Source organism: Aspergillus puulaauensis, chromosome 4 (assembly GCF_016861865.1).
Source record: "Aspergillus puulaauensis MK2 DNA, chromosome 4, nearly complete sequence".
Taxonomy (NCBI): domain Eukaryota; kingdom Fungi; phylum Ascomycota; class Eurotiomycetes; order Eurotiales; family Aspergillaceae; genus Aspergillus; species Aspergillus puulaauensis.
This window is the reverse complement of record NC_054860.1, coordinates 2,863,137-2,884,536: the sequence shown is the minus strand read 5'-3', so window position 1 is coordinate 2,884,536 and position 21,400 is coordinate 2,863,137. Positions and strand designations below refer to the sequence as shown.

The 21,400-nt window shown below is 50.3% G+C and overlaps 12 protein-coding genes across 12 annotated transcripts; 6 read left to right on the top strand and 6 right to left on the bottom strand.

The window, feature by feature from the left end:
• Positions 1 to 287: 287 nt before the first annotated feature.
• APUU_41152A (putative COPII vesicles protein Yip3) lies at positions 288 to 812 on the top strand (the record flags this gene model as incomplete). Its single annotated transcript, XM_041704303.1, has 1 exon — positions 288 to 812. One exon carries the CDS (start codon positions 288 to 290, stop codon positions 810 to 812), a length of 525 nt encoding a protein of 174 aa, XP_041556902.1.
• Positions 813 to 919: 107 nt separating this feature from the next.
• Positions 920 to 1,846, top strand: APUU_41151A (uncharacterized protein; the record flags this gene model as incomplete). Its single annotated transcript, XM_041704302.1, has 1 exon — positions 920 to 1,846. The coding sequence occupies one exon, from the start codon at positions 920 to 922 to the stop codon at positions 1,844 to 1,846; it is 927 nt and encodes a 308-aa protein (XP_041556901.1).
• An 818-nt stretch (positions 1,847 to 2,664) lies between these two features.
• On the top strand, positions 2,665 to 3,739 carry APUU_41150A (Frag1/DRAM/Sfk1 family protein; the record flags this gene model as incomplete). Its single annotated transcript, XM_041704301.1, has 5 exons — positions 2,665 to 2,719; positions 2,779 to 2,860; positions 2,917 to 3,186; positions 3,265 to 3,470; positions 3,528 to 3,739. The coding sequence occupies 5 exons, from the start codon at positions 2,665 to 2,667 to the stop codon at positions 3,737 to 3,739; spliced, it is 825 nt and encodes a 274-aa protein (XP_041556900.1).
• Positions 3,740 to 3,973: 234 nt separating this feature from the next.
• ptyA (putative tyrosine/serine protein phosphatase) lies at positions 3,974 to 5,228 on the bottom strand (the record flags this gene model as incomplete). The annotated part of the gene is made up of 5 exons (XM_041704300.1): positions 3,974 to 4,520; positions 4,587 to 4,811; positions 4,863 to 4,942; positions 5,042 to 5,078; positions 5,140 to 5,228. The coding sequence occupies 5 exons, from the start codon at positions 5,226 to 5,228 to the stop codon at positions 3,974 to 3,976; spliced, it is 978 nt and encodes a 325-aa protein (XP_041556899.1).
• A 308-nt stretch (positions 5,229 to 5,536) lies between these two features.
• Positions 5,537 to 7,314, top strand: APUU_41148A (cytochrome P450; the record flags this gene model as incomplete). The annotated part of the gene is made up of 3 exons (XM_041704299.1): positions 5,537 to 5,656; positions 5,707 to 6,197; positions 6,252 to 7,314. The coding sequence occupies 3 exons, from the start codon at positions 5,537 to 5,539 to the stop codon at positions 7,312 to 7,314; spliced, it is 1,674 nt and encodes a 557-aa protein (XP_041556898.1).
• A 128-nt stretch (positions 7,315 to 7,442) lies between these two features.
• On the bottom strand, positions 7,443 to 8,772 carry APUU_41147S (esterase/lipase family protein; the record flags this gene model as incomplete). Its single annotated transcript, XM_041704298.1, has 2 exons — positions 7,443 to 7,792; positions 7,848 to 8,772. 2 exons carry the CDS (start codon positions 8,770 to 8,772, stop codon positions 7,443 to 7,445), a joined length of 1,275 nt encoding a protein of 424 aa, XP_041556897.1.
• Positions 8,773 to 9,192: 420 nt separating this feature from the next.
• Positions 9,193 to 9,748, bottom strand: APUU_41146S (uncharacterized protein; the record flags this gene model as incomplete). The annotated part of the gene is made up of 3 exons (XM_041704297.1): positions 9,193 to 9,380; positions 9,451 to 9,574; positions 9,647 to 9,748. The coding sequence occupies 3 exons, from the start codon at positions 9,746 to 9,748 to the stop codon at positions 9,193 to 9,195; spliced, it is 414 nt and encodes a 137-aa protein (XP_041556896.1).
• Positions 9,749 to 10,395: 647 nt separating this feature from the next.
• Positions 10,396 to 12,925, bottom strand: APUU_41145S (uncharacterized protein; the record flags this gene model as incomplete). Its single annotated transcript, XM_041704295.1, has 4 exons — positions 10,396 to 11,333; positions 11,380 to 12,621; positions 12,701 to 12,787; positions 12,853 to 12,925. The coding sequence occupies 4 exons, from the start codon at positions 12,923 to 12,925 to the stop codon at positions 10,396 to 10,398; spliced, it is 2,340 nt and encodes a 779-aa protein (XP_041556895.1).
• Positions 12,926 to 13,643: 718 nt separating this feature from the next.
• APUU_41144S (putative MFS transporter) lies at positions 13,644 to 15,641 on the bottom strand (the record flags this gene model as incomplete). Its single annotated transcript, XM_041704294.1, has 6 exons — positions 13,644 to 13,714; positions 13,773 to 13,940; positions 13,990 to 14,398; positions 14,448 to 15,323; positions 15,392 to 15,528; positions 15,599 to 15,641. 6 exons carry the CDS (start codon positions 15,639 to 15,641, stop codon positions 13,644 to 13,646), a joined length of 1,704 nt encoding a protein of 567 aa, XP_041556894.1.
• Positions 15,642 to 17,323: 1,682 nt separating this feature from the next.
• Positions 17,324 to 18,028, top strand: APUU_41143A (CFEM domain-containing protein; the record flags this gene model as incomplete). The annotated part of the gene is made up of 3 exons (XM_041704293.1): positions 17,324 to 17,410; positions 17,500 to 17,632; positions 17,745 to 18,028. 3 exons carry the CDS (start codon positions 17,324 to 17,326, stop codon positions 18,026 to 18,028), a joined length of 504 nt encoding a protein of 167 aa, XP_041556893.1.
• Positions 18,029 to 18,284: 256 nt separating this feature from the next.
• On the bottom strand, positions 18,285 to 19,089 carry APUU_41142S (uncharacterized protein; the record flags this gene model as incomplete). Its single annotated transcript, XM_041704292.1, has 3 exons — positions 18,285 to 18,356; positions 18,438 to 18,878; positions 18,952 to 19,089. 3 exons carry the CDS (start codon positions 19,087 to 19,089, stop codon positions 18,285 to 18,287), a joined length of 651 nt encoding a protein of 216 aa, XP_041556892.1.
• Positions 19,090 to 19,232: 143 nt separating this feature from the next.
• On the top strand, positions 19,233 to 20,929 carry cdc43 (protein geranylgeranyltransferase type I subunit CDC43; the record flags this gene model as incomplete). The annotated part of the gene is made up of 5 exons (XM_041704291.1): positions 19,233 to 20,000; positions 20,088 to 20,133; positions 20,190 to 20,569; positions 20,625 to 20,733; positions 20,787 to 20,929. The coding sequence occupies 5 exons, from the start codon at positions 19,233 to 19,235 to the stop codon at positions 20,927 to 20,929; spliced, it is 1,446 nt and encodes a 481-aa protein (XP_041556891.1).
• Between the last annotated feature and the right edge of the window lie 471 nt (positions 20,930 to 21,400).

The window sequence follows — 21,400 nt, the reverse complement described above, 5'->3', positions numbered from 1 at the left end:
AGAATCGCCCTCTTCCTGTTGAGAGGCTGTGGTGGCTGTCCAGCGCCACGTAACGATCAGTACCGATAAGATACGGGGCGGCCAAAAATAGCCTAACGCTCTTTTCGTTCCTGCCAGCTTGACAACAATTATTTTCAGCTTCACAAGTTTAGGCACCCCCTTTTCCTCGAGCTCTTTGTCAACTCCCAACCCTTTTCTTTGCCCGCCAACTTCCTTCGCTTCATTATACAAGCACCAACTACCTCTTGTTTACTCTAAATAAACTACGATATCCCCTCCAAGTCACAATGAGCCCAATTCAGCTTCCCATCGACGCCATCACCTCGCGCTTCGGTGACCGTTTCAACAGCCTGCGTTCTCAGTCCTTGGGAACACGGTTTGCCAACCTTCGCCCGATTTCCGAATTCCTCGACGTCAAGCGCGTTTCGAAACCCGCGAATTTTGGCGAAGCTCAGAGTCGGGTTAACTACAACCTGTCGTACTTTTCAAGCAACTATGCCGCCGTTTTCGTGATGCTCAGTATCTACAGCCTGCTAACCAACCCGATACTGCTATTTGTCATTTTTCTGGTTAGTGGCGGTCTTTGGGGTATTGGGAAGCTCGAAGGTCGCGATCTTGACCTCGGGTTTGCCCGGTTCAACACGTCTCAGCTTTACACCGGGTTGCTACTTGTTGCGGTGCCCCTGGGTTTCTGGGCTTCCCCATTTTCTACATTTCTCTGGCTCATTGGAGCCACTGGCGTGACAGTGTTCGGCCATGCCGCATTCATGGATAAACCCATTGAGAATGCTTTTTCCGAGGAGGCGGTCTAGGTGGTCGGCCGCGAGCTCCTTACGGCATGCCCCGATGGGGAAGACCACCGGGGGCACATCTGGGGGGACAACCGGGGAGGCGTGGGGGCCAGTGGGTGGATGGTGCCATGCGAGCTGAGGAGATAAATAGTGAAGCGGAGGGTCAATTTGGTTTGAGGAATAGTCGGCTGCACACAAGACAATTAGCTGAGCCTCGGGACGAGAGAGATGGATTGCGGAGGTCTATGATGGGATACGATGGACACGATAATACACTAGTACAGTTCAATGGTGCCGACTACGATATGTACGAGGACACGAACAGTACTGTTGCATATGCGGTTCAGCTGGCAATGAAAGACAATGAAGACTGGCTGGTGGAGACAGCGCTGGAGCGAATTCGACGTGCGCATTCCGAAGGCCAAAAGAACGTTACGTTTTCCAAGCGGGAACTCCAAGCACTAGAGCGCAGGCGACTACAGGCGAGCGCAGATTCAGCAGCCGACAATCACCATATAAAGAGACCAGGAAACCAAACTGGCGTCGCACCCGTCCCGCCATTTCCCCTAGACACCAGTATTCATGGCACTTGGGCTAGGACGACGAGTGCATCTGCTAGTCCGCAGTCGTCGACGACGCTCCGGTCCCCACTTCAACCTCCTTTCCCCAACACCATGAATCATGCGCCGCCGTTCCATACAGCTCCTACAATCCCTCGCTCCCACCCGGAAGATTACCAACGGATATCTTCGTACCAGGCACCTTACGTGCGGGAACATGGCCACTCCTTGCACAGTCCTACTGACCCTCAACGCGGGTCTGAGACGCGTCCAAGGCAGAAACCGCACACAAACGCTTCATCGCATACGTCGCTTGTTCCACCGGAGCCATTTGGCAGCAAAGACAACGAGAGCGGTAAAAGCAGTCCCCAAAGACACAGCCCAGCCAGTAGTGGCGATGAAATACCAATGGTGGAGGTCACAGAACGCAAAGTACCCAGCTCTCCTATCCATGGGCCTGACAGGGTCGCTCGCCAACGCACCAACCGTCCTTGATTTCCCGTTAGTTTCTTTGGTGATGGGTTGGCCTCGGATGTGCCTCGTGATTGACCTCGCACAGCGGCAAAAGCGTACGGAGTTTATTTCAAATAGAGCGAGGCTCACGTCATTCTTACCTTAATAATCTGAACATATTAATATTAACTATTATTTTATTTTGGTCCATACAACTATAAAAAGAGTAGATTAAAGAGTCTGGGGTACATGCTCCAGGCTCCCGAGTAAGTTGAGCGACGCATTCCAATTTTCGGATGCTGGGTCAGTGGAGTTGGCAAGGAGACCGACTGGGTCTGTTGTGCAAAATTAACCCGTCAGCCACAGCAATGACGTCGCATGGGCCAGGCAGCATTTGAGAGACTGCACTGCCCTGTTGATTGTGATTGTGAAGTCATCCCTGGCTGCAGATCACCACCAGCACGACTCGGGAGTCGGCCAACAATTACTCGGGTCTACTCTGGGCTCGGGGCAGGCAACTACTCCGGAGTATATGACTAGGAACGACTCTTGGAGTCATCGAGCAAGATCGCCGACTCCGTCTTCCGTAACGCGTCGTGAACCAGCCACATCCGCCGCCATCCGGCGCTCCTTATTGCTTCTATATTTTAGTGGCCCCACGCAACCAAGTTCTTCTTATTGTAGTACCGGGCCAGCATACGTAATAGGGCCCGGCGTCCTTTTTCCTTTATATCTTCAAATCTTTGTCCTGCTTCCCCCTTCCATACTGACCCTCCCGTCCTCCACCACCCTCTTTAACGACACCCGGCGCAGACCAAATTGCTGGAGCGGAAACGGCGTAGTGCCAGAAACAAAACGAAATGTGGATTATTTCTTTCTGGATATTCCCCGTTATTTCCGCGGTCATGTGGATAGGTTGGTGAATGCAACAAGAAACGCGAATTAGACAGTACAGAGTACTAACTTGTATTAAGTCATGCTCGGGGTAATGCTAGGAGTATGGCGTGCACAGGGTTCTCCCGACTATCCTAGCATGGAACCAGGTCAAAGAATCGCGTGAGTGAGCCCGCAGCCCAAATCCACCAAGCAGTTTACCTAATTGATTGGTTCAGATATATATCCGATGTTGGCGCACAGGGCCTGAAACCACTCTTCATCACCGGCAGCGTAATCACGGTTGTGTTCCTCGACCTCTCGTTCCTCGCCGAACGATGGCTGCGACACGCCGGGCAGTTGGTTCCCAATAAAGGGATATTGGACAAAGCCTGCGCCATTGGATCTATATTATTCTCGATCGCGGGTGCTGCGGGTTTGATCTTGCTGTCGATTTTCGACACATACCGCCATTCCCGCCTCCATGGCGGGTTTTTGGCGATGTTCCTGTGAGTCTTTTTTCTGCGCATTGCGCCGCCGCACAGGCAGCATAGCATGGTTTTGGACTTGGCTAATGAGATTCGCAGCGTCGCGTACCTTGTCAGCGCTATTCTCATTTGTATCGAGTACCTCCGCATCGGTATCTTTTACCGATCCCAGCATCGCGTGCTCCTGGCTAGTTTCATCATCAAGGCCGTCTTCGTCGTCACTGAAATCGCTCTGGCGATTGGCTTTGGTATCTGCGGGTGGCATCAACCTCACCGCAGGAATGCAGCTGCTGTTCTCGAATGGGGTACGTATCCTTCCTCCGTAGTTAGAGCCCTTCACGCGCTAATTGTTAATATGATAGTGATCGCCTTGGTATTCACGTTCTACGTCCTCTCATTTGTGATCGATCTGCTACCGTCCGTCCGTACACGGAACCATGTCCCGCAAGGCGAGAAGGGCATGGGCCCCCGCCATTCAGACCAGCATGAGATGGTGGAAGCACCCCTGACGCAAGATTCCGCTGGGCCGAACGCCAACGCCAACACCAACTACTACCGCGGAGCGCACTTCTAGATTACTGGAGTATGATTTTGGGTGGCTTTCAACTTTTTTTCTCTTTTTTTTTTTTTTTTTGCTGCATTGCGAGTTGGAATATATATATAAAGTTATGATACCTTGGAGTACGGGTCATGATTTACGACATATATAGGTGTACTATAGAAACTAAAGCTTAATGCATTTCTGCCTCTGATTGGTCTATATGTACTATAGTGTTATAATCCACGTCTTCTAAAAGTCTATCCTAAACTAAGCCAATAACCGTCTCTTCACATTTTCAATGTCTCTCTCCTCCACTCCAATGTACTCCAAATATCCCCGAGCACCCCCGTACTTCTCACGTAGGAACCCCGTAACCCTCTCCGTAAAGTCCTTCGGACACCTCGCATACTCCTCACCCAGCCCTAAAGCCCTAATCTCCCTCATCCTCTCCTCCTTCTCTTCAGCCGGCTCATTCTCCAACTCCTTCTCAGAAAGCACATATTCACTCGCCATAACCTCAGCATCAACAATACCCGTCAACAAAAGCGAGAGAAGGATGATCAGTCCCGTCCGGTCTTTCCCTTGCGTACAGTGCACTAGAATACCAGAACCAGTCCCAGGAGCCGATGAACAGTGATCTGCATCTATATCTGAGGATGAAGAAAAAACATCGAAAACGCTCTTTATTTCAGCCGCGCTCGCCTCGAGCGTATCCATCGCTAGCCCCGTCAGCCCAGCGGGTTTCATCACGTTCTCGCCGACTATGCGCACGGCATCTTGTCTAAACCCTGCTGCTATATATGCAAGGACTTTCCTGCACAGCTGTTAGTACATCAAACACGGGTGCCGGTAGGCAGTAGTAAATTAGGGGGTGATATACGTGAAATTCCACCAATCCAATCTCCACAGAAGCTGTCGCTCAAAGGCCTTTCCCGTAAGACTGATCAGATGGCGCCGAGTATCAGCGTTGTCGAGAGAGGGAAGATGGACGTAGGTTTCTTCTTCTTCTTCTTCTTCTTCTTCCCTGGGTTCAGAGTCTGCAGACGTCATTGTGGGGATATCATGCCAGCGCTTGTACTTCTTAATGGCCATTTGGTGTTCTGTTCTGTGAGCTTGTAAGCATTCAGGTGGCCATGTCGCGCATGAGGATACACACGTAGAGCGCAGATCAATGATAGAGGATATATGCAGGCCGTCTGTTATACGACGGATATCCTCCTTGGACGCCTCATCGAGCTATATATGAGTATTTAGCACCGATCAACATATATACAAGCGATGTAGGCGGAGTAATAATGCAAGTCCAATGTCTACATCATAAATAGGGGTAATTACCCGAGCACTTCGAAAGAGGACGCCCTCTTTTAGGAGTCTATTCATATAACATTAACACGTAAATACTATACTTGGGGGCTAGGTTTATTTAATCATACTCCTGCCCAGCGAATTGGTTGACAGTTCGGCCGACATCGCGGAAGTTGATGATGCCGTCGAACGGACGGTCAAGGCCGGTGTCGGGCATGGCCAGGCTGTGTATCGGTGAAAGTAAGCGCTGGCAATTCGTCTTGGGGATATTGCTCAAAGAATATAAATAAATTGAGTGGGACGAAAGACCGGTGAAGTAATGAGATGGATTGATCGGCCGGTTACTTCAGCCGCGCCCCTAAGCCTTTTTTGCTGTAGTCTGATCGCCTCCTAATCAGCGTCTGAGCGTCGCGATATTACTGAGAGATCTCTTGCTTGTCTTGCTTGCAGTACTTCAACTCCCCGACACACGCAGTATCTCCAGCCTTTCAGCCAATTCGCTCGGCGAATCGCGCTGTCACCGCCATGGCTGTCGTGAATATTATTGTGACACTCACCATCCCACTCCTGACAGCCATTGGGTATGGTTTATACTGCGGCTTCCAGCACCGTTGTAAAATCAATGAGCTCCGCAAACAAGGAATTGTAAGGCCATTTAATCGGTTACTGATACCAGTATATGCTAATTATATCAGCGCATGCCGAAGGAGTGGAACTGGTTCACTGGCCATCTGCTGGTACTCCAAAAATACGTCGATCGTCTGCCCGCTGACGCTCATGTTCTTCTCGCAGTGCATGAACTGGCCAAGGACTACGCCGATACAGAAATCTTCTTAATGGACGTCTGGCCGGTGTTTCCTGCGGTCTACATGATCTATGATCCAGATGCCTCCGTGCATGTCTCAACCAAATACAATCTCCCCAAGACCGATAACTTTGATAAGTTCATGCATCCAATCACAGGTGGACCAAGTTTACTTTCGATGAACGACGCCGAGTGGAAGAAGTGGCGGTCGATCTTCAATCCAGGGTTTAGTTTCGGTAACATGGCATACCATATACCGACAGTGGTTGATTCTGTACAAGTTTTCTGTGATATACTTCGGGACAAGGTCGGAACGGGGATATTTCAGCTCGATGAGCTCACTACTCGCTTGACTATGGAGGTCATACTTCGAGTAACCCTGTGAGACAACTAACCCGAGATCTTGTGACCGAGAGTCTGCTAATTATGAATTAGTGATATGGACTCGAACTATCAACGCTCCGAGAACGAATTGGTGCACGCCCTGAACACCATCACTGCATGGCATTCATTCTGGGACCCGCGCGTCCTAACGAATCCCATTCGGCCATTAGTCCAAAAGTACCACAGCCGTGTTATGGATCGGTGCATCCGGAAGGAACTGGACAAGAGATTCGCCGAAATGAAACACCCATCCCATTCGTCGTCGTCGAAGCGCGTCAAATCTGTCATTGCCCTTGCCCTTGAGGCATACCTAGCTGATCACCACCAGAAGGCTGGTGAAACGAACAAGCTCGACGACGTCTTCGCAAAATACGCAACCCACCAGATCCGCCTGTTCCTATTCGCTGGTAACGACACCACTTCAAGCAGTATGGTTTATGTGTACCACATGCTCTCAAAACACTCCGCTGCGTTGGCCCAAGTACGACAAGAGCACGATCGTATTTTCGGTCCGGATGCCTCCGCTGCAGCGCAACTTCTCAAGTCCAACCCTGCTCTCCTAAACCGATGCCCGTATACTCTAGCTGTCATCAAAGAAACACTACGGTTATTCCCCCCAGCCGCAACTACGCGCCAAGGGCTCAACGACATAACCTTAACTGACCGCCACGGCAATCTCTACCCACTTGATCGTGAAATGGGAGCGGAAATCGTGCACCCAACTGTCCAGAAAAACCCACGGATATGGCCACACGCCGAGGAATTCCTCCCAGAGCGATGGCTTGTCGATGCCGAACACGAACTATATCCGAACCCAGCTGCGTTCCGTCCCTTTGAGCAAGGCCCACGAAACTGCATCGGGCAAAATCTCGTCTATAACGAGATGCGGATATTATTGGTGATGACTGCGAGGGTGTTTGATATCAAACCAGCGTACGATGAATGGGATGCAATGAAACTGGCAAGTGAAGGGCCTTTGCCGAAACTTGCCAGGTTTGTGGGCCTCGGTGGTAACCAAATCAAAACTGTACACGGGGAAAGAGCATACCAGACAGAAAAGGCTGGCACCCATCCAGCTGATGGGTATCCGTGTCGTGTATCGTTGGCACAATAAAATCTCCTATTCATCACTCCTCAAAACACGAGCTTCATGGGTGGACTACATACAAAAAATTTAATTAAAAAACGAAACGCAAAGAGTCAACTAATTATCGCAATCTGAGTGGTAATTTCGGGTCGTCATCAATAGTCCTCTGAAGAATCCGAGTTCTCTGAAGAATCCGAGTCCTCGTCACTACTGGTCTCTTCTCCCGAAATACATGTATCTCTAGAGCTCTGGGTGAACTCGTCAAACCCGTCCCGCTCTTCACAGTCATAGACTACTAAACCGTCCTGAGACGCCTGAAAAGGCCCACCATAAAATTCCTCCGAGCTATGCGTCGTCTGGGAGAAGTTAACTGTGGTCCCAGTAGAATCGTCATCCCAGGAGGCCTCATCGTCACTGTCATCAATAATCTGTGAAGAAGATCCTGTTTTTCGGCACTTCCTGGCACGTTTGCCGGAGCCATTGTGCTTGCGTTTGGTTTGCTGTTCTTGAATACGTTAGCGGGTCTGAATCGTCGAAGGAGGGTGTGGTAAGTAGCATACCATTGCGCGGACCGACAACCTTTTCCTCAATCCTCGTTTTCCACCGCTCCAACTCTCCAAGAAGTGCATTAAACCCGGAATCATCAGCAGAGCCGAACTTGACGATATTAATATGATCGGCAATAATGGGGAGGTCATGTTGACCAACCACCGTAGCTGAGCTTTTGTCCACGATGAGCTGGCCGAGATAACCCTTGGTTTCATAAAAGCAAGTAACTTCGAATGTTTCGCCAGCTTTATGCTTCCCGCGGGCCATTGACCAAAAGCGCTCCTGGACGTTCTCAATCAGCGGATCTTCCTTCTCCAGAGATTGCAAGAGCCTTCCGTTCCGAAAAGGGCCAGCAATAGCAGTCCCAATCCACAGCAAGGTCGCATTAAAAGACCCTTTGTGAGGGGTGGCTATGAAAGCAACGGCTCTGGTACAATCGAACACTGCTCGAAGATGAGACTCCGTGTTATTGCGTGACAGCAGGATCGCACTCGTGACAACAAGCCCACCCATACTATGGCCAACAAAGATAATGGGGCGACCTGACGCGTTGGCGCGGTCTCTGTTTAGGCACAGGTCGTTCAGAAGGATCTTAGCATGGTCTTCCAGCACGCTTTTGGAAGTACATATTCCGATGCTCATCACGTCCGCGTCATATCCAAAAGTGAGTATGCGGGCCTCGGTGAGTTTTCCTGGTAGGAGAGTCTGTGGCCACGGGAGGGACTGGCCTTCAGCAGTCCAGGTAGCTTCCCAGTCTCCCATCAGACCATGGACGAAACAAACGTCGATTTTAGCATCGGGACAGTCGTGAAAGACCTTGATGCCGTACCGCTTATCGGGAACATGCAGTATCTGAGGCGGTTCTGCTTGCTCTGGTCCTGCTACAGAGCACTCGATGGGCTGGGCTGATCTCCATATCCTGTTCAACCGTTTCATGGTTCCTAAATTCCTGGGCACTTGTAACGAATTGTAAAAACTCGACTGACTTATTCGTACTGATGGATGTCAAGGTCCAAGTCTAATGGACGAAGTATAGTTTTCTTTCCTCCTAGAGGCTCACCAGGCTGGGCAATGCATATCAGCCTGCGGGGCTGAGCTGGCGACAACGCGTTCAGCACGCGTGAGCAGGTGGCTGAAGTAATAGCATCAGGGATTATTAACTAACAGTCCTTGTGGTATGGCGAAATTAAACATACAGATGCGGCCATTTGAAAAGCGGCTACCAGAAAATCAGGCCGGGCCCGGCTGTCTTGATTCTGGGTCATGAAACTATACACGGTTTACCACATGTATCAGCTAGTTTAGCTTATTTGCTACCAAAAACCTTTCCGTCCTTTATGAATCAGTGAATCCAAGCTAGAACCGCGACCTAACCAAGGCAACCGTAGCATTCCCCGCCATCCAAGCTGCAGCAGCCCCGACCTTCGCAGCCCCATTTACAGCAGCAAGCCCTGCGCCGCCAGCCCCAGCACTCTGCATAGTAGCAAACACACTACCTGCAGCGACGTTTCCAATAACACTATGTGCACCAGCTGCGAGGGAGCCTTACACACAGTATGTCAGCATACTGCTGTCAGACAAGCAAGCAAGCAGAGAAGAGAGGGGAGCACAAACCAACCTTGACGCCTACAGCACCGAATCCCGCGACCGAGAGAGCTGGGGTAACCACCAATGCTGGGACAGCAACGACTGCGCCTGTCGCTGCTAGGCCTGGGTTGTTAGCAGCCCATCCAGCAGCCTGTTTGGTTTTGTCTTGTTAACCCACCATGCACGTTGAATGGGGAGACTAGGCAGTGGGTAAAGCTCATACCTGAGCCGCGAATCTTGCTGAGCTATTCAAAAAAGGCTTCGCGTATTCTGCAACCATTTCTGTTCCTTCGCTGAGGGCTGTCTGTGCTGCGTTGTGTGCCATGGAGAGGAGATAGGCGGTGGTTTTTATGGTGGATATTTGGATTTGACGGATGCGCCGAGAGAATGGGATGTAGGTTTAGGGGTGAGGTTAGTTATTATAAAGCCAGGAGGGTCGTTTTTGATGACACTGAGGGTTGGAAAGAAGAAAGAGGATGGTGATGGGTGATGGGTGATGGTGAAATAGCCGCCTGTTTGAACCAACACTTGCCGCAGCCTTCTAACCAACAGCCGTGATGGATGGAGCACACACTGTGCCACATCACTGCGCCACGGCTTCAGTTATGTGTTGGATGTTGGATGTTGTTATGTATATAAAAGACCACTATAGATTGGGGGCAAGTCTTTGGTGTCTCTACATAATGCTGGTGCGGAAAAGAACAAGTAGATACCAAGCACGGGAAGCACGAAAATAAACACTTTCAGTCGATAAATTATTAGATACATGTATGACCAGATAAAACCCAAAAAATATAGCCACAAGTGAATCCTTCTCCCTAGTCCTCTTATTTACCCGAGCCCTAACTGAGCGCCTGTTCTACCTTAACGAATGACTCCCACCGTGGCATAAGCCCAAATGAACCGAGGAATAAAGCAAACACGAAATATAATAACAAAAGTGATATATGGCAGTATAACTAACACATATTATTATAAATCTTCGGAGAAGCGCGATTCACGGACCGAGGTGCTATGACTCGCTCGACGGGTGCTACCACCAACTTCCCTGATAGTAGGAGGTGCAGGCAAGGAGTGCTGAGCGGCGCTTTCACGCGCTACCTCTCTCTCCTTCGACGGTGTGGGAAATTCATCGTCAGAGCCCGCGCTGTACCGTGTGTCTTTTGTGCTCTCGCTTTGCTTGACTATGTCTTTCGAGTCTTGTTCAACAGCCACGTACTCGCTGGGTGTCATTCCGTTGAGTTTGCTTAGGTCATCGTCAGAAGCGCCATCAATATCTGCTGGTCGTTTGAGGTCTTTTGCTGTGACGGGGTTCGACCTCAATGGTGCTGCTCGCGAGCCATCTTTAGGGGCACGCGATGCCTGAGTAGCAGGCTCTGCGGCCGACTCATACTCGTCTTCGGATTCGTCTGCCTGATATACTTTCCCTCTTCGGTCCGCTACCTCTTCCCTCTCAGGGCCCTCTGCCCCCTCGGAACCCTCAGCACGCTCAACACGTTCAGCACGCTCGGAGCCTCCGACACCAGTGACGGCGCCAACACCAGTGACGGCAGCCGTATCTTGCGCTGTGGGTTCACGAGCCGTCTGTTCTTCCTGGATTCCGTTCGTCTCCCTTGGAGGTGGTGCGCTGGAGCGACGGCCTATTCTGTCCTTAAACCAGTTTCTGAATTTCGACTCTCGTCTTAAGACGCTGTCGCCTTCTGAAGTTGTTGTTTCTTCAGTCTGGCGCCGGGTGGCCTCCGAAGGTACAGCAGCGGCTTCATTGGCTTCGTGCTCTGTGGGACGTTCTGTAGTAGTGGTTTTGTCTACTTCAGACTCATCATGCGGCGGCAGCTGTCTCGATTTTCGCTTCCACGGCCAGACCGTTTCTGCCTTGTGCTTGTTCTCATGCTGCTTCTTCTTTAAAAACTCTGCTCAAGTTAGGCCAGCCCTTTATAATTAGTGGTAAAATCCTACCTTGGTGTTTTGCCTCCTCTGCCTTTATATCGGCCTCCCGCTCATGCTCAAGCTGCGCCAGGCGCTGTCTCTGCTCCTCGTCAAGGCGTGCCTCCAAGTCTCGAGCTCTCTGGGTCTGTGCCCTGTCGTCAATTTCGTCGAAAGTAGGCTGAAGTCGAGATCGCGCCAAATCTTCTACATCGCCCATCTCCACGTACTTGCTACCGCCGATATTGACTGTATCAGCCAGTAGGGTCTGCTTGTCCATATCTGCGAGGCCCTTCTGCGCGCGCTGTGTTGCTTTTTCGTCCAAATATTTCTGCATCGCGACAGACTGTCCAGGTTCGGCATACATGCGTTTGTCTATGTCCTGGATAGCAGCATCGACGTTCTTCCTCGCGAGCTCCATCAGGGTTGCACGGTCCTTCTCCCTCCTCTCGTCAACTGCATCAAGTTTAGATCGCAACGCCGTCATCTGAGTTCGAATTTCCTTCGACCGTTCCGCATCAAATTCCTCGGTTTCGTCGGATCCACGGCGTTTGCGGACGGTGAGACTGGACCTTTGGACTTGCGGCTCAATTCCATAATAGTCTCTAAAAGCAGCCGTTTCATCTTCTAAACCTGCTATTCTCTCCGCGGCACGTTTCTGGGCAACATCATGCAAGTTCAACGCCTGCCCGAGAACATTCGTACTCGCCTGCTGCAGAGTCGCCGATTGCGGCTTAGAAGCAGAAGCAGACCGTCGAGTGCGAACGCCCGCAGCTCCTCCACCTCTGGCCTCCATGGTCCCATACATATCCTTGGCCATCGACATAGAAGCCGCCTCCAATATACTCCTTCTCCGGAGTTCTTCTATTTCCGGGGGGACAGGCGGCGTGGCAGTGAAAAGCTTCGGGTTGAGATGAGCATTCTTTATCCTGCTTGCGTTCATGTATTTATCCAGATCATCGAAAGGATCGCCCACCCTCTCGGTTGTCGCACTGACTCTAGCGGTCGCACCTGCACGCGCAGCTTCGGAAGGCGCAGTCTCGGCCCTCCTCCTGTTACCATAGGAATCCGGTGTTTTTTGTTCCCTGAGAGCGGCCAATGCAGCGTGGTACTGGTACCCCTCGTTAATGGATGATGAGGTTCTGCGATGATTGGTTTCATGAGACGGCGACACTATCTGCCTGGCTCCATGTTCCTGCTTCCGTGCATGCGCAAGCAGTGCGGCTGCAGCCGATGCATTGCTGAGGCCGGGCTGAGAACCCGATGCTCTCAATACTGGGAGTACAAGCACGCATTAGCATCGCAGTTCTGTCGCAGGCCTCTCGGAACAAGCAGAATAAAAAAGGCTACTTACCAGCTGGGTCGATTTCGGTTGCCCTTATCGGCGAGCGGAGCGAGGCGCTACGCTCTGGATGGGTGACATAGAGGGCAGCAGTCGCAGCTATAGTTGAGTACTATATTAGCTACAAACGCTGTTGAGAATAGCCTATGGCTGGTGATAACTACCTTGATCTGCTAGCCGTTCGGAGCGTGAGCGCGGGATCCGGTGCTGAACTGGGGTCTGCTCGACTGTTGCCATGATAAAGGTAGGAATGGAGTCACAGCAGAGGTAGTCATTCCTGAATGAAGCAAAAGAGAGAGCGAGGATATGAATAAGAATGAGGGAGACCCAAAGCTGAAGTCAAAGGAAGCAGCGAGGCGTCGAGAACGGTGACGTAGTGCTTATTAGGGAGGTTGCAGAAGTTGCTGGGCGGCGATCGTCGGATGGCAAAGAGATGGGCTAAAACCAGCGGCTGAACCTAATCCAGCACTAACAATTCGCTCGATGGACTGGTCAGAGGTCGGATTGCAGGGCTGAGTCCTGATGTCATGAGGTTTTGAACGGGTGTGTCGAGGGTGCAATATCTCGAGGCCAGTTTTGGGTCAAGTGGGCTGACGGTCACCAGCATTCCAGTGCTGCCCGTCCGTTTCCGTCATCATCGCTCTTCCAGCCTTGTTTTTTAATTCATCACGCCCTTGCAGGATCTGACCGCTCCAATGGGTGAACGTGTTCGATCGGGATATAAGCTTATCTTTTACCTAGGTGGGTAGTTCATGCGTGATAGTTGTGGAGATCTGTTCCAGACCGTGCATTAATATATTGTACCACTTCTATAAGATAAAAAAAAAAAAAAACATAATCCACCACACTTCTCAAGACACTTCACTGCAGCTCCATTAGTATTATTACAATGCTTGTCGTCCTTCAGCAGACGGCCGAGAGCAACAATCCTCTCGTTTCTATTAAATCGCTTCCCCTACCATAACCCTAACAGCTTCAGAATGTCATGTCGCGAGAAAAAGTGCCTGTTCCATTTTCCGAAAATATCTATTCAGCATCAAGTTAGCATTCGAAACTTTTCATCTCATCAACTCCAGAAACATACACATGGGAATACTCAGAGCGCAAATGGCCACCTGGATACTTGAAATCGCCATAAACGGCTTTCGGACGTACGCTTGCACAAGCCAGTCATAGGTATAGAAGGTCAACACAAAGCTGAAGATGTTTTTGAAAATCAGCATGCATGTGAATGCCTCGATGACAATGTCGCCTGATGGTGATTAGCAACAGTTTTCCCGTCTGCGGACATGGACACTTACGGTGAGCATCGACGATATACAAAGCACTGGCGACAGCGCCCATCACCATCCCGATCACGACGCAGCAAAAGAACACATCCGGTGGTAGCCAACCGTAGTGTGCGGCGTCATTTGCGGTGATCCCGAAGCCGTACAAACCAATGCCACAGAATATTAACTGGAAGATCACAAGGAGGATACGAAATTCAGGTTCGTATCTTCCCTTGTTGAGTTTGATCATAAATTGGTTCATGAAGTCGGACAACAACCCTGACAAGACGAGCCCCACCATGGCACCGATAAAAGCTCCTGCGTACATGTATCCGGTTTTGTCCTCTTCGAACCAAAGCGGGCCGCTCATGAAAATGGCGGCTAGAGTAACACCGATGAAGACTGTCCATCCGATGATGACACCTTGAATCAAACACGCCTGTTTGAATTAGAATTACATTTATTCGTTGAGCTTTTGAGAGTCTTACCCATAGGACTGCAGGGTGGAAAAACAGCGGGAACGGACGCAGGAGGAGCTTCCACCAATACTCGTCCGTTTTCCGCCCATTGAATAGTTTCAAGGTCTGAATATATGAGACCCTTTCAGGGACATCCTTTTGTCTCGCGGGCTCTTCGCTAGCAGCATCGAATGACGACTCCCCGTTGCTATTCGATGGCTGCTTGGGCTCCTGCAAACCATCCTCACCCTGGGACTTGTACAATCCATTATCTTGCGTACCTCCGGTTCGATCGTGCACGCGCTCAAAATGCATATCCAGATAATTCGGCCGCCGGAAGGCTGTTTCTGGTACCAGGAAGATTGTGAGAGGTAGAGCGGCAGCAGCGAAGATAGCGATGAAGTAAAACGTCCAGTCCCAGCCCATGGTCTTCGTGATTTTACCTGCTGCAACTGGTGTGAGAAAGGCAGCTCCAAAAACTGCGACGTTGGACAAGGCCATCCTCTTGCCACGTTGATGCACATAAAAAAGATCATCAACAACAGCGTTTGTTAGAGCTTCGAATGGAGCCAAGGCGACTCCTTGAAAGATGCGAGCCCATAGAAGACTCTGATAATTCTTCCCACTTCCACCAGCCCATGCGCAGCTCACCACCATCAGAATATGCCCAAGGATGAAGAGATGGCGTTTGCCCCATACTCGAGCAGTCGGTACAATGAGGATTCCCGCGATTCCGGTTCCACAGAGGTGATATCCAGTGAGCAGAGCGATGGACATGAAGCTCTCCATGTAGTACCGAGAAAGCGTTACAGTTCCAGCTGCCATGACGGAGCTAGTTGTCGCGCAGAGAACAGCTACGAGAGAGAGCGCGAAGAGGGTCAAGTCGCGCTTCCATAACGGCCAGTTCTACCATGCAAATCCTCAGTTAGTGATATCAAAGCCCAACGTCTGTTTGCAAATGTTTTTGGGCGTACCAGTGGATCGTTCGGGTCATCGCTCGGCTGTGGTACCAGGAGTATGGGTTCTGATCCGGAGCGGTCATATTTCAGGTTCGAATAATAAGCAGGGGATTGGTCCGCGGAGCGTTCCTTTTCAAGGATGTCAACAGTTCCTGATCGAGTTTATCACAAAGTCAGTCCGGAGATAGTACGAATTTTCTCAGCAGCCTAATAACAGCGTACCTGGAACCTGGCGGTTTTTCACATCCACAATACCGAGACCCATCTTGACAATTGAAGTCGCACCCAGGGTCAATTGGCTAAAAGAATATTGGATGGAGAGCAACAATCTAATCTTCGAGGATTGCGGAGAATCTAAGAACGAGATTAGATCCAATCCTCGTAGGTAAGCGAGAGCATGCTGCGATAAAGTTGCAGTCCACCTTCACTTAGTCTCGATATTTCTCTTGCTGTTGATGCAGATGGTCAGAGGTGGGGGACGATTGAAGGAAGGAGGGGAACGCCCATGAGGATGACGCAGCAAAATGCAAGGATCCTCTTCACAGTCTCAGCAGTCAGCACCGTTCAGCGGAGCGTTTATGGGCCGGAACAGTGGAAAGGATGCGGAGTAAATGCTTGAGGTAGTGTGTTACATCTTGTGATTCGAGGCCTTGGTAAGGGGTCAGGCAACTGCACTATACCTCCAACATAGAAGACTACGATAGTTTAATACAGTCTCTTCTGTAGTCTTCAAATCTTGAGAGGCTTTAAACGCTGGTCTTCGGCAGAATAAGTAATAACAGCCATAATGGTCCATTATCTTAACTATTTCTTTCTCATTTTCTGCGCCATTCGGTACTATATTATCATGCCACCTCCTAATCTCCGACACATGGGCACTGAGCTGAGGCTGCCCTAGCAAGGAAAGATTTCCTCCTGAGGGGCCATATCCAACACTCCAGTCCCAGATATTCCCACACCCGGCAACATCATCGTACCGATCAGCAAGCAAAGTTCACCGTCGAATCCTCGGAGTATGTAGTTATGGAGAAACATGGGGAAGATCCCATCTCCGAACCGAGGTCTGTAAGGGTTCAGGCCTTGCAAGAACCGGGGAAGCTGGGCAGTGGGGAAGCTGGAATGGTCGGTTGTTTCCACGAATCGTATGCGGGGAGGCGTGACTGCACAGGGGCCTCGTGCAGTTAATCGCAGCAAAATCAAGCTAGCAGCCACGACCACCAACTAGTACGTGACGCTAATTGGCTGTCCATATTCTCTGGTTTACAATTCATGTTCATCTGGGCATCTCATTCTCCAGCCCGAGCTCCTGGAGTCCTGGCAATTTTCCTCTTTCAGCTCACCCCGCACTTTCAAAACCCAATCAGAGGTTGGAGGTTGTTACTGAGTGAAGGCTTCTTAGAATCCCGCGCATTGTGTGTACCGTTAGAGAACAACAGTGCAGGAGACACCCAGTCTCTCTATGGTAAGCAATTGTCAGCTTGTAACTATCCTGTCTTAAAGGTGTGAATCTGCATAGGCTGCATTAGTTGATCTTCATTGTCATACCATGCGCAGGGTGTGACCAAAGTCCGTAAAAGTATGCCTCAAAGTCCAGAAAGATGAAACAAGCAAGAGGACAATAAAGCAGCAAATGACGGCACTTTACATAGATCAATAGGTCTCTCGACATAGCTATACATGCCGAGTACTCGCAGGCAGCTATTAGGAAGTCTGTGGCCTGTTCCTGAATGCTGGGAGAACTCGTGGTAAGCGGGGAATTAACAAGGATAGGTACCTATTCAAAGCTTGTGTTGCTCTAGGTCAAGTCCCTTTTTCACTCTCGCTTTCACTTTCACATTTTCCCCTTCTCCCCTCATCAACCTTTCCCCCACCAGCTAAATAACCCTCCAACTTGTTAAACGCCCCCCAACCCTTCTCTCGTCTCAATCCATCCAAAAACTAGCAAGCATGAAGATTCAGTCCCTCGCCCTCGCTGTTACCGCTTGTCTGAGCTCTGCTGCGGCTCAGGGCATGAGTGGCCTTCCGTCCTGTGCTGTAAGTCGCACTCCCGTCCCTTCAGTCAACCCTCGGCTTTCCCTATCTACAATGACTTGGAAAATTGCAAGTTTCTAACAAAACAACAGCAAAGCTGTGCCACTGATGCTATTCCCTCGGCATGCAGCCTGATCGACGTCAAGTGCATTTGCAAGACCAAATCCTTTGTCGACGACATGGCTTGCTGTGTCGGAAAGTCCTGCGATTCCAAGGACCAGGACAGTAGGTCATAATTTCACCCATCCACCCGCTCCCGTTCTCGACCAGTCTGGGGAAAACCGCACCTCGTGTGCTTTTGAGTATGAACTTAGCTAACATGAGTCAATCACTGCAGCGGCCCTTGAATTCGCCAATGGAATTTGCGGTGGTGCGGGAATCACCGATCTTCCTCAGTCCGCCACCTGTGCTGGCGGTTCAACCGCTACCAGTGGAACTGCAACCACTAGCACTTCGAGTGAGAATGCCTCCGAAACCTCGTCTTCGGGTTCTCAGTCCGCCACTCCCAGCTCCTCCGAGACCCCTGCCGATCCCGAGGCAACTGATGGTGCAGTAGTTCTCCAAGGGAAGGGAGTTGGTGTACTTGCCGGTGTTGTCGCCGGTGTTGCATTCATGCTGTAGAAGGTCAAGGCCAGCTCGTCTGCGAATGGTAGCTTCATCATGCATAACGGCGGAATGAGAAATCGGCCCGGAAAGGACTGGAATTGAACGATGTAATGCACTTGTATTTATTATGTTCTCCTTCTACTCAAAGCAAGAAGAGACACGACGCAAATCTAATGTGGAAAATGTCATTTTAATGATCAAACCAAGTAACTCCATCCTGTGCATGTAAACTCCTTAATCGTCTAGGTATCCAGAAAAAGATAAGGCGAGTTCATTGATCACGTTCCCGCTCCGCAAACCGCTGCGAAATTTCCTGTCTTTCCTCGCGCAGCGTTATGTAAATCTGAATAGTTACCAAAAGCGTTAGCCAAACAGTCCCCAGCCAGCAAGTGAACAACTGCAGGTGCAGGGGGAATAGACATACCCAAAACCAAAACATCATCTCTATAAACCCATAGGTGAAAACCACCCGATTCTTCAACTGATCCAGCCCCGAAGGCTCCCCAGGCGACGCAGAGCCACGGACAGCACGGTCCGCAGCAACCTTCCAAGCATCCGGTTTACTCTGATATATGAAGAACGAAACAGCAAAGAAGAGACAGAACCTCGTCAGAGAAAGCAGCGTCCAGATTTCAGAGTATAGGGTCGTGAGACGCGCGATGAACGGGTTGGTACGCATGCGCTCCAAGCCGCTTACGGCTCCGGGTGCCTCTCGTCGCGCGGCTTCGGCCATGGCCAGAATCTCATTTAAGTGTGGAATTTTGGTGATGAGAATTAGGTCTACCAGGGCTTCGGCGGCAAGGAGGATGCCGCACATGGCGAAGGGTGATTGGGGACGGGAGAAGGATGGAGTGGTTGACGAGTCCTGTTTTCAACCATATTTCTTTAGTAATTTGTTTCGAACGGGTATGGAGGGGAATGGGAGAGGGTTTCTGTACAAGCCGTAGGAGCTCTCCCAGCATGAAGACTACATCGCTTTCGGTGACGACCTCGGGGGATTTGGTGAGGTAAACAGCGAGGGTGAAAAGGAAGAGAGCGTGTCCCTTGACCAAGGTTTTGGAGGATAGAAATCCCATTGTGGGCAGTGTTATAGTAGATAAGACTGGCAACGCTGGTCAATTGAGTATGGTAGGTTGTTTTATGAAATTGACCCTTGATTGTTCTGGTGAGATGAAGCTCCAGCTCGGGTCCGTCGGTGCCTTTTTTCCTCCCCATCGAGATGTGGGGTCGTGCGTCTCCGATATTCAAACATCTGCAAAGGCAAACGACACAAAACGATCATAGAGACCGTGATAGACACTGCAGAGTATCCATAGTGCATCCACCCACCTGCTCAATATATTTCTCAATTTGTTCGAGTCGTTTAAATTCCACTACGACACCTTGGGAGTTGGCCATGCCAGAAGCTGTGTTTAACAAAGATCGCCATATCACCTATTTCCTGCGATGTCTCAAGACATTCCTGCCGGGTCTTTATACGTCCAATGACTCGAACCGCATGCTCCTCGCGTTCTTCACCGTCTCGGGTCTTGATCTCCTCGGCGCTCTGCAGGCCAAAACAACACCGGAAGAAAGGCATGGATACATCGATTGGATATACCATTGCCAGGTTCCCTCAGGCGGCTTCCGAGGGTTTACAGGAACAGATTTTGGAACAGAGATCCGAACACGTGAAAACGAAGCCTGGGACCCAGCAAACGTGCCTTCAACATTCTTTGCGCTGGTCATTCTCCTCATACTTGGAGATGACCTATCGCGAGTCAAGCGGACCGAGTGTCTGAAGTGGCTTCCCAAAATGCAGCGACCGAATGGAAGCTTTGGCGAAGTCCTAGGTCCCGGAGACCAAATTGAAGGTGGTGGCGATTTGCGGTTTTGTTGCTTCGCTGCCGGCACCAGATATATACTCAAGGGAAAGAGAGACGTCGATTTAGATGGCGTCGAAGATATAAATGTGGACAACCTGATTGCTTTCATTGAGTCCTGTCAAGTGAGAATTTTCTTTTTCTTTCTTCTTACATTTCTCGAAAAGACCCTTAGTAGTTTTCGGCGCTTAGCATTTACTGATACTATGTAGGCATACGACGGCGGAATGGCGGAGGGGCCATATTGTGAATCACACTGTACGTCAAGACTCGTCCCCTAGATCTCCGGTTCTTACTTATTTGGGTAACTCCAGCTGGGCATACATACTGCGCAATTAACACTTTGACATTCTTGGATCGCGTATCCAGCTGCTCGGGGCAGATGCCTCTCATTTCACCTGGTTCTGAACAGTTCGAATCCCTTGTTCGCTGGCTCGTCGCAAGACAAACGGCGGAACTAGGTGAAGAAGACGACGAAGACGAAGAAGTCTCATCCAACACGGAAAACCCAGTCGATAGCAATGTCCAAGATTTATCAGACGCCGTAGATAGCCTCAGCCTAGACAAGAGCATCGATATGCTCCCTAGTATTCTACCGCCTACTGAGGAGTCTTTGCAATGGGCTGGCTTCAACGGACGGAGTAACAAATACGCGGACACTTGCTATTCATTTTGGAATTCGGCAACTTTGGTGGTGAGTGCTACCGCGAAACTACAGCCGCAGAAACCCAGCTAACGCCCAATCGCAGATGTTAGGCAAACTGCCCATGGTTGACGCAGACCGAAATAGACGTTATCTATTAGAAAAGACGCAACATTTCGTTGGAGGGTTCGGAAAAGGCGTTGGGGAATTGCCAGGTGAGTTAGATATCCTTTGTTTCCTTTCATGGTCTGACAGCTTTTGCGAGCAGATCTCCTACACTCTTATTTTGGGATGGTCTCACTCGCCTTCCAGAGTGAACAAGGGTTGGATAATGTTGACCCTGCGCTTTGTGCTACGCATCGGACGATCCAACACCTGCACACTCTGCCGTGGTGGCAGGAAGTGGAATAACTTGCCTAGGCTCGGCCCTATAGAGAACCAATATACCCTGATCATATCCTTATAATAACAAATCCCAGAAACCACTGGAATAAGCATCGATTTGGCGAAGCACCCAATTGGAGACCTGATGTGGAATTCGAAGTGTGTTCGAGAAGGCGAAAGATCGACTCTAACTAAGGTCTCCTCCACAGCAGCTGTCGGCGTTTACGGTGTACAGTTCAGTGACGTTCAACTCTGATGCAATCGTCTCGTACGATCAGCAAGCAGACCAATCAACACCGGCGCGGGACTATCGGTAAAATGAAAACCTGCCGGCTTCAAACCTGCCGTCCACCGTTGCCAGACTAGTGAGAACTAGTGAGATATGTCATCAACGTCCGCTGCTAAATTTGAAGCAGTTGGTTGCACACCTTCGATTCAGGGGTTGAGAATCCACCACGGGACGGACGAGAAGTCCAACTCTCAAGGACAGAATGCACT